This window comes from Tympanuchus pallidicinctus, unplaced genomic scaffold (genome assembly GCF_026119805.1).
Source record: "Tympanuchus pallidicinctus isolate F22 unplaced genomic scaffold, pur_lepc_1.0 scaffold2, whole genome shotgun sequence".
Taxonomy (NCBI): Eukaryota; Metazoa; Chordata; class Aves; order Galliformes; family Phasianidae; genus Tympanuchus; species Tympanuchus pallidicinctus.
This window is the reverse complement of record NW_026294721.1, coordinates 28,710,393-28,725,141: the sequence shown is the minus strand read 5'-3', so window position 1 is coordinate 28,725,141 and position 14,749 is coordinate 28,710,393. Positions and strand designations below refer to the sequence as shown.

The following is a 14,749-nucleotide window of genomic DNA, read 5'->3' as shown; positions in this document are numbered from 1 at the left end:
GAAGGAACTAGGGATACATTTCTAGAGCCTTTCTCACAGTAAGGCATCTGTGCAAGTTCTATGATGTGATATAATCTCCTAGGTGCCTAATAGCATCTTGGTTTTACTGCCTGATTTGTCAATTATGTTCAAGATGAACTAGTATGTTTATAAATTGGGAGTTTGTAAGATTGTAAATTGTAAGATTTCTAAGTGCTGGCATAAGGCTAACGATATAGAACTGCTGAGGGCACTTTTTTTCCCAGCAGAAATAATCCAAATTAACCACAGGTAAATTGGCCATCTACTTTATACTCCAGCAACCATAACCCATGCTGCAGTTCATCTGAACAGCTTGCCCAACTTCCCTCATACACACTAACTTATCATCTAAATTTAGGTGAGCAAATTTAGCTGCTTAAAAGTCCCTTTTCATTCAAATCGTCTCATACAGATTGATGGCTCGTCAATATAACTGTCTTGCCCATGTCCAGCTACCTTTTGTGTGTCATCTCTGGCTAAATTTCACCTGCTAGTTTGGAAGCAAGGCTTCCAATCTGATAGGGAGGCTCTCTCCCAAATGCACAAGATATCAACACCCTCACCTTGTTGCTGACATTAGCAAATGTACACTGGAGGCCTGAGAGCCATCTTCACTATTGTTTGCCAGTGCTCAGAGGCTCCATTGCCAATTCCTGCTGGTGACGTTTAGTTTCTAATTTCACCTCAGTTTCTGATTTAGTTGACGTGATATCAGTCAAAGCTGGCTCACTGCACTGCCTCCAGCTGCAGCAGAAGCCTGGTATGCTACTTGGCCTGCTATGTTTTGCCTGAAAGAAAATGTTTGACTTCAACTGAAAATTGTCTTCCTGTTTGTCTTCTTGTAACAGACTGATCTTTGATCTTATCCAATTTTCAGTGATCCACATGTTTCTCAGGCAGCAGCCCTACCACCAGAACCTACAGAAAATTGCTGTAAATATGTCACTGTCAGGCCTCTGGCTTGATCAGGCTTAGATCACTTCTCTTAGCAAATACTTGTGAGTGTATGCCACACTTCTGCTCTTGGGTTGTATGACCAGCTCCAGTACTCTGAAAAATAACCTCAGACTTCATTTTTATCATATCCTGATATTCTGTTTTGTGTATACAGTGGCTGTACTGGGCGCTGCATGGAAACATTTTGTAGCCATCTTGGCAAAGATTCTGAAAAATGCAGATATATGGGTTGTCCCCATCTAGACAGAGGACACTGAATTCCTATTAATAGGCAGGAAGCATTAAATAATAGCTCTCTGGAAGATGGTTGACAAGGTAAACCCGTGCCCAAAACCCTGATGGCAGCTATTTTGTCTGCTTCTAGTTGCCATAGTGGTGAACCCTCCTTGCAGCAGGCTTCCATCATGGCAGCAGCATTTGGCTATGGAGCCTAAGAATTCCAGTTCAGGACTCTTCAACTAATACATGAGAGTATAAGCAGATCTGAGTGCAGGAACGCAATTATTTATTAGCAGTTTGAGGTTCTCATGTTCAACATGGCTCCGAGGAGACCTGAGAGCAACCTTTCAGTATTTAAAAGGGAGCTATAAGATAGAAAAGAGTAGACAATTTAGCAGGATCAGTTGTGATAGGACAAGAAGAAATGATTTCAAAGTAAAAGAGGAAAGATTTAGACTGGATATAAAAAAAAGGTTTTTTTAATGATAAGTGTAGTAAAGCATCAGAATATATTGCCCAGACAGTCGTGGATGTCCCATCCTTGGAGATATTCAAGGTCAGATTTTCCTCATGAGTCTTTTCTTGAAGCGCCCTTGCCATCTCTGACAAGCAGGTGTACTTTGTTTTGTGCAAAAGGCTGTACAAAGGGAATGCATCATCAGTGCTTTGCCCATGTCTGCACATGCCTATTCATATGTGCCTGTGTGCTGGAACTCATACAGAATTAGCTGAACAAATCTTTCCTCCAGGTCTTCCTATTAGTACATGCTCATGATACCCTAATATCTTATAGGACATTATGCCCTCATGTCCTATGTAACCATGATCAAGCCAGTAAATTCTGTTGTACAGACCTCTCTATTTTAATATTACAGATATCCTAGGTGGAAAAAACAAAAAACAAAAACAAAAACTATCAGGACTTAAAATGATTGAAAGGAAAAAAATCCCACCTAAATAGTTGGAGGAATAACATCCTAGGTTTTTTGTTTGTTTTTGAGAAAAATGTATTTAAATATCTAATAAAACTACTCCTAGGTGAAAATTTAAGTAATAATGATTTTGTTTTGTTGCTTTTCTTATGATATTTTATTATTCAAATTGCACTTGAATTGGATAGCAATAAAATTCTCAGTAGATCTGGTGGGCAGAGATTGTAGTTCTTTGTGGTTCGGTCATCATGGTTTCATTTTTCCTAGGATTATTTTCAAATGCTAGATGTAAGGAATGACAGAGTGGATATGTTAAAAGATGGAGGGGGTTATTAAGTTATTAATGATGTGTACTTCAGTCAGCGTTTGGTAATAGGGATGGTTTGGGTTACTAGTATTTTACTGTATTTGGAAAATAAAGTTGGTTACCACCATTAATATAAGGGCTGCTCAGAAGGTAATGCCTCCTATTTTATTATGTTGATCCACAACATCAGAGGTGGATGTTGGCAGTGTGGCAGTAGAGGTGGAATACCGGTTATTCTGCTACGTTTTGTTGCCATGTGACAGATGGAAGCAGAGGAACAGTCTGACACCGAAGTGTACATTGAAGCAGTGGTGGGGAATTCAGTTCCACCATGTGGAAAAAATGGCACCCCTTGACATTCATCAATGCTTGCCGGATGTTTATGGAGGCTGAACAGTGGATGTCTAAAGGCTAATGTCAACACAATTACATGTTTTGAGTCTTTTCTACTTTATTCTTCAAATATGTAAGACAAATATTTGAGGTAAGAATAGTATCTTCAATTAGTAAATTCATAAAAGCACATAGTGACATTCTTAGTTATGGGCAAAAAAAAAATTAGATACAGTACACGGGTCTAAGCTAGTCCGCTGTTTGCATTTCTTCTTTTTTCCAAGAAATTTGTCTTTAGCATATACGATTTCTCAAGCTTCAGTGACAAGATGACAAACATATGTATTTCTTAATTATTTGTAAACCATAGTAATGATACGCAGAAAGTATTTAATAAAAAATAATTAAAGAATTACACTCCACCTGTATTATACTACAGTTTGTGAACAAAATGTTCATCTGAGATTCTATTTTAAATTTAGCAACCATATGTACTTATGTGCTTTTTTATTATATTTTAAGTACATTTTTATTATTGCTTTTTTTCAAGTTTTTTTTTCAACCTGTAAGCAACAATCAGATTTAATATTGTGTTATTTCTAAAAATGGAATTTTTAGAAATCTAAATTTTAGAATCTAAAAATTTCTAAAAATAGGTCCAAAAGAAGAAAAAGGTCAATATGAACTGATTATGGAATGATGTATTATACAGTGCAGTACGGTTTCATTACAATAGTATATTTATTATGGATGGTTTAAAGATTTAGTTTCTGGAATACATAAGAAAAGAAAGAAAAATAGAGGAAGTATTGCTATATATTATTCTTACTAAAATAACATGTTTGCTTCACATCTATGTGCTTCCACTAACTTAGTGGAAGAAGAAACTGTGCAGGGCACTCTTACATGACCTGTTCCAAATGAAATTACTTTGTTGCATGTAATTACAGTTTAAGTACAATAAATGCTCTTTTAAATAATATTAATGTATTTATTAATAATTCTCTCTTCTCGTAAAATTACAATAATGCCAGATATCCTTGTTAGCAGGAAGTTTGCAATTATGTTGACAACAATAAAAAAAAATTCTGTAAGGATTCAAGATGTGATATTATCAGTTACAAAATGTCAATATATTCAAGATTGTGATATAAGAAAAAATATTTTTAGGATAAGATCAGGGTCAGTTACAATGTGAATTTTCAGTGTCATGCATACAGGCAATTCATTGCTTCTTCTCAGAGTTCATTTGGGTTCATTAGAGCTCAAAACCAAAGTGGATAGGAAGTACTGAAGGGAAGTGTCTTTGCATGCATGGCAGACTGCTAAGACTTGAGTTTTAGATTTAAATCCATCTAGGCCTTATGGCTGGTAAGAAAACGCTATCCGCCAGACAGATATATAAATAATATAAACTTAAAATGTGTCTTTCATACAAGGAAAAATGTCATGACTTGGAACTGCAAAAACACATCATGGCTCATTCACTTTCATAGAAGCAATGAAATCTGGATATATTTCTAGCTCCATCTCACTACAATGAAAAGAAATTACAATTATTTTTGTTGATCATTTTTATATTGACCATAAATACTTGGAGATGCTGACTTACGTTGCCATGTAAGACAGTAGTCTGCTCACTGTCTTACATACATCACTTTAACCTCTTCTTAGAGAGAACAAAATCTGAATAGAAAAAAATCACTACTGCAGAGTTAAACCACAGTATTCTCTCATTTTTGCAGTTTTTTGAGCACCCTGACTAACGTATCTCAGAATGGCAGTAAGTTCAGAGTAGAAGCAGTGTGAAGAGAGCAGCAGATGTTTCTCATCCATATTAATTTACACTACATTGTAAAGTCTAATACACTTCCCTCCCCCAAAGAAGAACAAGAGATTCGTTTCTTAAAGTTATTGCTATATTTATCAGCTCGTAACATCACCACCATGCACAATTCTGTGATTTAGATATCATACAAATATTTCAAAATATCGATCTGAAAAAAATGCTCTCCATTTTAATTACAGGCCTATTCAATAAAATATATACCTTTGGTATAATATGTTTTATTGCATATAGCAAGCCATTTTCATTATCATCAAAAATATACTTTAGCACTTGTGAATTATAGGGGACTAATTCCTCAGAAAAGTAACAATTTTGAATCACCTCATAAATACATAGACAGGATAGGCATATACATTATCTGTTGTCAATGGCAAGTGAAAAATATTTGAGAATTCTAAATTTACTGATGATTAAGCTAACTGTCTTTATGCTAATTTATTAGAAGCATTGTAAGACATCATTTTCATTGAAAATACACTTTAAATAAGGCAGGTTTGTAAGAATTTGAATAGTGTTTTTTCTTACATGAAGATTTTATTTTCTTATATGCTGGTCATGCCTCCCTCCCTATTCTAAAATCAGTACACGCAAAGCAACAAAACAGAGCAAAGCATCCTCTGAGGATGAAATCACAGTGAAAAAAACTGTGATATAATTTATGTTGTTAATCATGTTGTACCATGCTGTATCACATGATGATACCACAGTAGAAGAGAGCTGGTTATTTACACAGTGGTTCTGACTGGCAAATGTAAACAAAGATGAGTCAAGCACCTCAACAGTGCTTTGACTGGCTAGTTAATCTGCAGGATTTCAATGTTTATTAGTTCCATCTTGACATAAACAAGTGAGAACATGAGGCACCTATGTTTAAGGTAAGAAGCTGGACATTGACAAAATGTCAGTGGGATTTTCAAGTAAATATGAATGTTTTCTCTCTTTAGTTCATTGCTAATATTAAGTCAAATGTACACTAATCTATGATCCATGAAAGAGGAGATGCTGTTAGATTTCTAGATAGCTTAAGGAATTATATAAATATAGAGTGGCTGTTAGTTTCTAAGACATATAAATTGAATAAAATCTCCAGTACAGCAAGTAATTATTCAAATTAATTGCTTAGATAAGTCTACTTTTCACTACAGAAAACTTTTACAAGCTGTTCAGAAAAACTTAGTATAGTTGGAAAAGCTCAAGTTTAATTGAACATTGGTACAGGTATGAACAATTGAGTACTAAATGGTATGACAGTTGCAGTATCTTTCCAGAGTTAAATATTCCTTCTCTGTAAGGTCAGCTTGAAGGTGAATCCTATTGTCTTCCAACATCAGAGGACATTTTATCAACAGAGATGCATTGTTGCAGGAGACATGCTGTCTAGGTATACTTCCTCATTTCACAGTGTGCTTCCTCTCAATGAAAAGGCACCTGCTGTCTGTAGAAAGTCCACATAACAGGTCCTGTCCAGAGAGTCATGCATTTCTCCTTCTAACAGCATCATTAGTAGCATTTTCTCTTTATTATTTAGATGTGTTTAGTTGTTCTAGGTGAATATTATTTTTACAACCATGTTAAACAATGATTATTTTGAAAAGCTTATCTATGAGAGATTACAAAATAACCTGTAAATCTTATACTATGCCCAGGAGAAAGATGTCACATGCTCATTCTGTAAATATTTGTAATTTCCCAGGGTGTAATGAGATTATGACTCAAGTAACCAGACAAAATGGCATCCTTACCCACTGTCACTTTTAAAAGCATAAGTCTTCTTGCAAAGGCTCAGAAATTCCATACCACACAGAATTGAGAAATACTGGTTCTTCCTTGCTTATATTTCTAGGAGGTGTCTCTTCAGAACATGTTTTGGGAAACTTTCCAATTTTGTGAATTACTATGTCTTCAGAAAAAAAGTGACTTTTTGTATTTTTCTCCACCTGTCCCAAATGGCTTGAGAAGATGAATCGAATCACTTTTCTTTCTGTCCAGTTTATCCTCCCCTCTCTGTAGCTTTGATAATAATCAGTTGCTTTTCTTCCCCTAAAATATAATTTGAATTTGAGAAGTCAGTTGGGAATGCCACTACTAGGAAGTCTGGTAAGGTTTAATGTAAATAATTCTTAGAGCTTATTCCCCAAAATACAACCAGATTTCATCTTTTAAAAGAAGTTGTCAGAGATTTTTGAATCAGGATCATAAATTGGCCAAAAGATGGGGTAGAGAGCAATGGGAATAGTTTTGTGTCTTTTTTCATTAAGCCAGTTAATATGGATATTTCTGTTTCATTCCCTCTCTGATTTGTTAACTCCGTTTGAGAGGAGGAAAAAAAAGTATCCATGCATAATTTGTATTGTAATTCCCTCAAGGATATCACTGTGTTGTTATATGAAAGATACACCACTGTATGACAATATCTGTACGTAAAGGCTCTGTAACTCAGATTCCCAAATATCATGCAAAGATTTTGATCAAAGTTCCTTCGATGTGGAATAGAGAATTCAGTATAATATTCAACAGTAGGTCTAATGAAACAGATTTTTTATTTAGATGTTGTGGATTGAAAGTAATAAGGTTCCCATTTTCACACAGAGTCCACCTTCACTTGATTGTTGTTTGTAATCAGCGGAGAAGGTTTACTTCTTATCCTGTCTGCTGCATCATTAGAACTGTCCTGGAAAAAAGCTTTTGCTGTACAAAAACTGACAACAATTTTCTTGTATTCTCTTCTGAAGTTCTGATTCAGGAGTCCATATATGATGGCATTAAGGCAGCTGTTGAAATATGCCATGTAATAGCTAGACACGAACAACCACTCTGGAATCCTAGGGATTATAGTTTCTGGGTCAACAGCCACAGCAAGGCCAATGAAATTCAGAGGAGCCCAGCATACTGCAAACAGTACAAATACCACAAACATGGTTACAAAGTTTCTGAAGTCATGTGGTTTCAGTCTGGGGTTGTTGTCTGGTTTAACCCTTCGTCTTACCTGAATAACAAGGATCCATATTCTCAAGTAACAGTAAGTAACGATGGCTATGGGAAGCATGAAGTGGAAAAACACCACTGCTATTGTATATGCTGAACTCACAGACTGTGCAAATGTGCACGAGTAAATCCTGGGGTCATACTGTAGAGATCCTACAAACAGGTTGGGCACAATAGCAACAACAGTTAGGACCCAGATAAGAACAACATAGCACAAAGAATTCTTGTCGCTGTACAGCTTGTCATATTTGAGACTGTGGCAGATATAGCAGTATCGATTGATAGCAATGCCTGTAATATTGAAAATTGATCCAATGACACTTAGGCCCATCAAGAAGCCACTAATCTGGCAGTGAAGGTATCCCAGATTCCATCCATTGTGAAATACAGATGTGAGGACCAGAGGATATGGATAGATTGCTACGACCAAGTCTGCAATTGCCAGGCTTACCACAAATATATTTCCTGTAAAATAAATATAAAAATACAAGTATTAGTTTCTCATTCTCTCTTCCATTACTTCTGCTCTTAATACATTAATGACCAGACTTAGTGGAACACTTTATATTTAATTAAGTTCTAGTTCCTAGGTTGAAATTAACTGAAAAAATTAAGCATTCTCTCAGGTCAGTTTTCTAATTAAAACAAAGAGACATTATTATAGGGTGTGTTAGCTCTTGGGAGAACTCTCAAAGACAAAGGAATCTGTCATAATTACATTAATTTTGAATTAATCCTTTTAGTGCAGATGATATATTCTCTCTCTCTCTCTTATTTTTTTTTTTTTTAAAGAGATGATTACTTTAGTAATAACTCATCTGGATGCCTTCTAGCAATTCTAGGTTCTAAGGAGAAGGTCACAAAATAAAAAAGATACAGCTTCTCTTCTTTTTTAAGAAATAACTGCTGCATACCACATATATGTGTTATGTTATTCATGTTCATATCAACAGAAATGTATAAATGTATACATGTTCATATGTATAGGTATACAAATGCGTTTGCGTGTAAGTGCGTGGTAAGATTGTTCACAGAAGATTAAATATAAGCTATTGTAACCTCTAAGAAAATATATTGCTAGCTCAGTAGTAATCAAAATCAGCTTTGTTAAATTGCTTTATGCATTTACCTTGAGAAAAAAAACATAAACAAATAAAAATATTTTAAGAAAAAAAGGTAAAAGTACTTATGGACTAATAGGACATTTAATTTTCAAAAAGTGTTTTAATTGAAAAAAGTTTAAATACATATTCTCTCACTATGCTTTACGTGGTTGTGTAGAAATATTAACTGTGCAAACAAATATAGCCAAAATACAGCAATTATTTAGGTCAGGATTCCACTTATTCCCCTTTTTTCAAACTTTTGATTTTAACATGAAATACTACATTTGGCATTTATACTCGTAGCAATGGGATAAATGACCTCAGAAGATTGCTACAATACTTTTCATAGATTTTGTATCTGGATTTAGAGATGTCTTTCTTTCTATGGTCTCCATAATTTCTTTTTTTTTGCCTGTGAATTCATTGCCAGGCTGAAATTTGTTTATCCTGTAGGCTTTAGCATGATTCCAGATCATTTCAGAAGAAATATCAGAGCTCTTTTAAGCAGAAGCTCTGTGTTTAATTTAGGGATTGAGAAATTGAAATGGGATTAAAAGTTGGTAGTAGTGGGTTACCAAACATCCTCCCTTGTCTCAAATGCTGTATATTTGATGAAATGGCTACAGATAAATTCTTCTAGTTGGGAAGAAGAGCTGGACCTTGTTTAAAAAATACTTCAAGAATCCTGTTTCATTTGCTTATAGATTTTTTTCACAGTTAAGACTGTTCATATCAGACTTTTCTCTATGCTATTCACTACAACTTCTGCTGGTGATCTGCATGAATACTGCCATTATTACCAGTATTGACACTCTTGATATAAAAGGTTCAGCTATTAACCAGCTATTAAAAAGAGAACTGTTGAAAGAAGTATGGATTTTCTTTTTGCCCTTTTTCAAGTAAAAGGTGTAATGCTCTTTCTCTCCTTCTCTCCTTCTCTCTTCCTTTCTCTCTTTCTCCCTTTTCTTTCTTTCTTTCTTTCTTTCTTTCTCTCCTTCTCTCCTTCTCTCTTCCTTTCTCTCTTTCTCCCTTTTCTTTCTTTCTTTCTTTCTTTCTTTCTTTCTTTCTTTCTTTCTTTCTTTCTTTCTTTCTTTCTTTCTTTCTTTCTTTCTTTCTTTCTTTCTTTCTTTCTTTCTTTCTTTCTTTCTTTCTTTCTTTCTTTCTTTCTTTCTTTCTTTCTTTCTTTCTTTCTTTCTTTCTCTCTTTCTCTCTCTCTCTCTTTCTCTCTTTCTCTCTTTCTCTCTTTCTCTCTTTCTCTCTTTCTCTCTCCTTTCTCTCTTTCTCTCTTTCTCTCTTTCTCTCTTCTTTCTCTCCTTCTCTCTTCTCTCTTCCTTTCTCTCTTTCTCCCTTTTCTTTCTTTCTTTCTTTCTTTCTTTCTTTCTTTCTTTCTTTCTTTCTTTCTTTCTTTCTTTCTTTCTTTTCTTTCTTTCTTTCTTTCTTCTTTCTTTCTTTCTTTCTTTCTTTCTTTCTTCTTTCTTTCTTTCTTTCTCTTCTTTCTTTTTTTCCTTCTTTCTTTCTTTTTTTCCTTCTTTCTTTCTCTTCTTTTTCCTTCTTTCTTTCTTTCCTTCTCTCTTTCTTTCTTTCTTTCTTTCTTTCTCTCTTTCTTTCTCTCTTTCTCTCTTTCTTTCTTTCTTTCTTTCTTTCTTTCTTTCTTTCTTTCTTTCTTTCTTTCTTTCTTTCTTTCTTTCTTTCTTTCTTTCTTTCTTTCTTTCTTTCTTTCTTTCTTTCTTTCTTTCTTTCTTTCTTTCTTTCTTTCTTTCTTTCTTTCTTTCTTTCTTTCAGATAAATTTCAGGCCTCAACAAATTTGGGAACTGTGGTAATCCCAGCTGTTCTTTCCAGTAGGCTGCCATAGACCCAAAAACCCTGAAAGGCTAGAAAGATAAGCTGTTTCATAAGGCGCTGGGAGGCAAGCAGGCCAAGTTGGGAAGCTATCTTTTTAAAAATTCATGAACTTGGAAACCAAAATCTTCATCTGTCTTTTCCTGGTTTGCATGTCAGGTATAGCCTTGGGCTAGAAGACTGCTGGGGAAACCAGATGCTTGCTTGTAAAGAGTACATTTAACTTGCCGTTCAGGAATGGTTGTCTTCAGACTTGAGTTCTGATGCATTTTCCTTGTGAGTATAGAAACTTCAAGTAAAAATTTTTTGGATTTAGTTTGTTTATTATGTGTTTTGAAGTTCATTGTTTCAGATTCTGATGTTGGATCTGAAATAGTGCTGATACTGCACATGTTGAATAGCTCTTGCTTAAAAAATAGGAGCCTTGATTTAGGCATCGACTACTGGAAAATACTCAATGAATTCCCATATATTTAATGGCATATTGTGAAAATAAAAATTCTTATCTGTGTGGAGCATTGGTATTGTAGTAGTGAGTATCAAAAAAAAAAAAAAAAAAAAAAAAAAGATCTGGGTATAAATCAGCTTTTATCCTCAGAGTTGGGTTTGAACAGAATGCTATAAATGAAGTCTGAAGTTCCATGTTGAGCTCTTTAAAAAGAATAGCTACAGCATCAAAATCTTCAGTAGTTCTTCAGTGAACAAAAACTAGTCTTCCTCCTAAGAGATTAAGATTAGACTGTTGGGGAAGAATGTGATTTATGCAAGTGAAGAACTCGTTACAGAGCATTACCACAAGTTGGCTGAACAAATGTTCAGTGTAGAGTGAATGTGGAGGGTAATTTCTTGACTTCACAGTTAAATGAGTTTAAGCAGCTGTTGTGTTATGGATGCATGAGAAGACAATACAGTGGTCACTTTGTGGACTTTATCAGCCTGTTCTTTTAGATGAAATCTAAAGAAATTTCTGTTAAATACTTTCACCATTGCTTCTAAAAAAAGGAAATTATTCTGCTCAGCAACCATTTAGCAACATCAGACCTACCTGCTAAATAAAAAAAACCCTGCAGTAAAGCAATTGAAAACAAACAAGTATTTTTCCAGGCAAATGAACTTTTACAAGAGCACAATATAAGCTGAATATAAAAACTGTGACCTTGGCTACTTATAAAAATATATGGGATATTAATTGCCCCAATGTCAAAATTAATAACTTGGCATCAAATAAGAACTATATGATGTTATACCAATGGTAAGTAGCATCTGCATAACATATAAATTGTTGTGTGTGTTGATATTCCCTAAGGTATTAAATGAATCCAGAAATTAATGGGAATTAGTATGTCTGCAGAAATTTCCAGAAACTTAAGTGCAGGATATTCATGGAAAAATATTACAATTACTTAGTCTAAATGGTGCTCTGTGTCTCTTGTAGACTTAAACTGAAGGAGGTGGGGGTCCACAGAACTAGTTCCTCAGGTGTAGTGAAACATTTTGATAATTTCAAAACTTCTAGCTTGGACCAGGAAAAAAAAAAAAAAAAAAAGTGATAAAAGGAAACACTTACCTAAGGAATGAATAGCAAAGTGCTAAAGCCATTAGAAATTCCAACCAAAACTTTTTGGGACCAAGTCAGTCAAAATGAATTTTATAGAAGATGTCCTTTTGCTGGCAACAGTGGCTAAGCTACTGTTTCTCCTTTTTTGTAAAGATATTTCTGTACCTTTTAATATTGGATGCTATCACTATTTCTGTTTATTTATTTCAAATTCTTTATCATTTAAATAATGTATTGGCTTCTTATTACAAATCCTTTCCAGACATCATGTTTTAATCATAGTTCTACATTTTGCAGTATAAGTGTTACATTTCCCATTTTTAATTAATTTTAATTAATGCTTCAGGTTGTACCAAATTTAGCTAAGAGGAACATAAAGTCTTTATGCTAACTAGAGATGCTTTTACTTTTAGGCAAAACTAAAATCTACGCAGCTTTATTCAAGTCAAGTACAAAGCTTTTGTTTCAGTGGCCACTGGCTCAGCTCTCTCTTTGATGTTTACTTGTTAAGTGTGTCTCTGTGTCTCTGATAGTAAAAACATTCGCAATGTTGAAACAGTTATGAGACCAAACCTACAAGTTCCATGCCATTCCTATTGATTGTCTATTTTTATTAGCTCTCAGGTTCTGCCAGATGTGCTGTCATTTCTGATTGTTTCATGACTAGGCTTAATTAACAGGATGCTTTGCTTTCTAGAAGTTGTGCTTTATCCAAATATCGTGTTGCAAGTGTTCCATTTTCATCATTTTTATATATTTAGTGTTACCTAAGTTTTAATTTATGTTTTAAAGAACCTAGTTCTGATCACTTTAATACTGACTTTCTTCAAGGATTGCTACAGATTTAGCTGCATTTTGAAATGTTTCTCATTAATTCAATGCTGGCTCAGAATATGAAGCTGACTTTATGTGCTGAACTTAAAACAAGACTAATATTAGGTGCATGCTGGTATTAAACATACAGTGAGAAGTAGGAAATTCAAAGGTGATACCTCGCAGTCATAACTGAGCAGTGCAGCATTGTGACATGATTATATTGAGCAAAAGCGACGGCAGTGATTGAGAGCTAGCAAAACATGCAGTTCAGAAAACTTGTAACTCCACAACAGGATGGTAGCAGTGAGTAAGCCTCTGATTCAAGTATATAAAACATCACAGGAAATGAGACAACAGGCTAGTTTGTGAAGAAAACAGAATTAGAAGTCTAAAAATAATATTTAGTTTGCCATATTTTGTTCCTATGAGCTGGACTTCCTTCCATAGAAATACATTTTGGTAAAAATACCTGCTGGTCTTTCCTCTGTTTCTCTTCCATGGATAGCCATTTCCATGAACAAAATGGTGTCTCAATGACGGATGACAAATTTAGTATTTGTTTCATATATTGTGTATAGTTTTACCCTAAATGTTGTTCCATTAGTGCTAGTGTTTCACTTTTTAAAACATCACAACCAACTACAAAATTAAGAAGTGAAAGCTGTTTTTGTGAGTATCAAATGCAAATTTAATAAGATAATCTTTTTCATGTATCTAGAGACAGAGCTGGATTATACATCCTCAGCAACTCTTCTGCCCGGGATCTTAACCAGTCATGACTTTAGTCAAATGGGTTCAAGAAAAGACATAACTGTCCAGAATCTTTCTAGAATCACTTTAATATCAGAAATTTACTGTACCTGGCAGCACAGTTTGGGATTTCACAAAGGTAATGAGTAATAAAAATTATTAAACAAAAATTACTTTAATAGGGGGCAAGTACTCAGTGTCTCAAGCAAAACTCCAAAGCCAAATGAGGTTATCTGGACAAGAAATTGCAGACAGTCCTACCTTCACTGAAGGAAGTTTTTAAATGTTTAAGAAACTAACAATCCTTGCTGTTCAGCATCAAACTGGCACAAAACAGCTGAGCAGAAATGTAGGAATAAATTTTACATAAGCTCCAGTTACTCCTGGGAGCTTCATTCACTTTACAGATCATAATATCAACTCCCTTAGATCTGAAAAGCCTATATTTAAACTGAAGATACTATTTATAAACTTGGCCTGAATCAAGAAGTCCACATGCACATTAAATTTAAATAGCGTGATGGGCCTGTGGGCTTTTGCTTCTGATTAGCAAATTAACCCTCATCTTGCAGGTGGTAATGCAAGCAAATATAAATAGCTTAAAGGCCACAATGTATATTATAGCTCTTAATGTTTGTAAGAAAACCTCTTTCTCCTTCCTTTTAAACTAAAAAAACTTTATATGATTTAGAAATTTTCTTAGAGCCTTATTTGGAAGTGCACCTCTCATAATAGAAGGGATTTTCACATCCACTTTCATCTAGTAGGAATGCTAATGAAGCCAGCTATGTAATTACATACATGGCAATTGCCTACAGATCTTAATGATGTTGAGCAGGGAGCACGTGAGCACTGAGGAGAAACTATTAAATATTAACAGATCAGAATCATTTACATTCTTGCTAAAATAATCTTGCTAAAACAGCGTCACAGAGAAATTGGGATACTGCAAGGATCTAAGTAGCCTCAACTTTTAACTTTATTTGATGGAAATTCAGGATGCTGAACACTACAGATCTGAAAAGCTAGAGAGCTGCATAACAGTATATTTGAAAGATAAGGAAAAACAGATTATT

The 14,749-nt window shown here is 34.5% G+C and overlaps 1 protein-coding gene across 1 annotated transcript in view; it reads right to left on the bottom strand.

Annotated features, from left to right (window-relative positions):
• Positions 1-6,984: 6,984 nt before the first annotated feature.
• The window catches only part of MTNR1A (melatonin receptor 1A), a 48,076-nt gene continuing 40,311 nt past the window's right edge, over positions 6,985-14,749 (bottom strand). Inside the window, exon 2 of the mRNA XM_052682957.1 lies at positions 6,985-8,068. Within this exon, the coding sequence (XP_052538917.1) occupies positions 7,200-8,068 (869 nt within the window). The 3' untranslated portion in view covers positions 6,985-7,199. The remainder of the gene's footprint in view (positions 8,069-14,749) is intronic.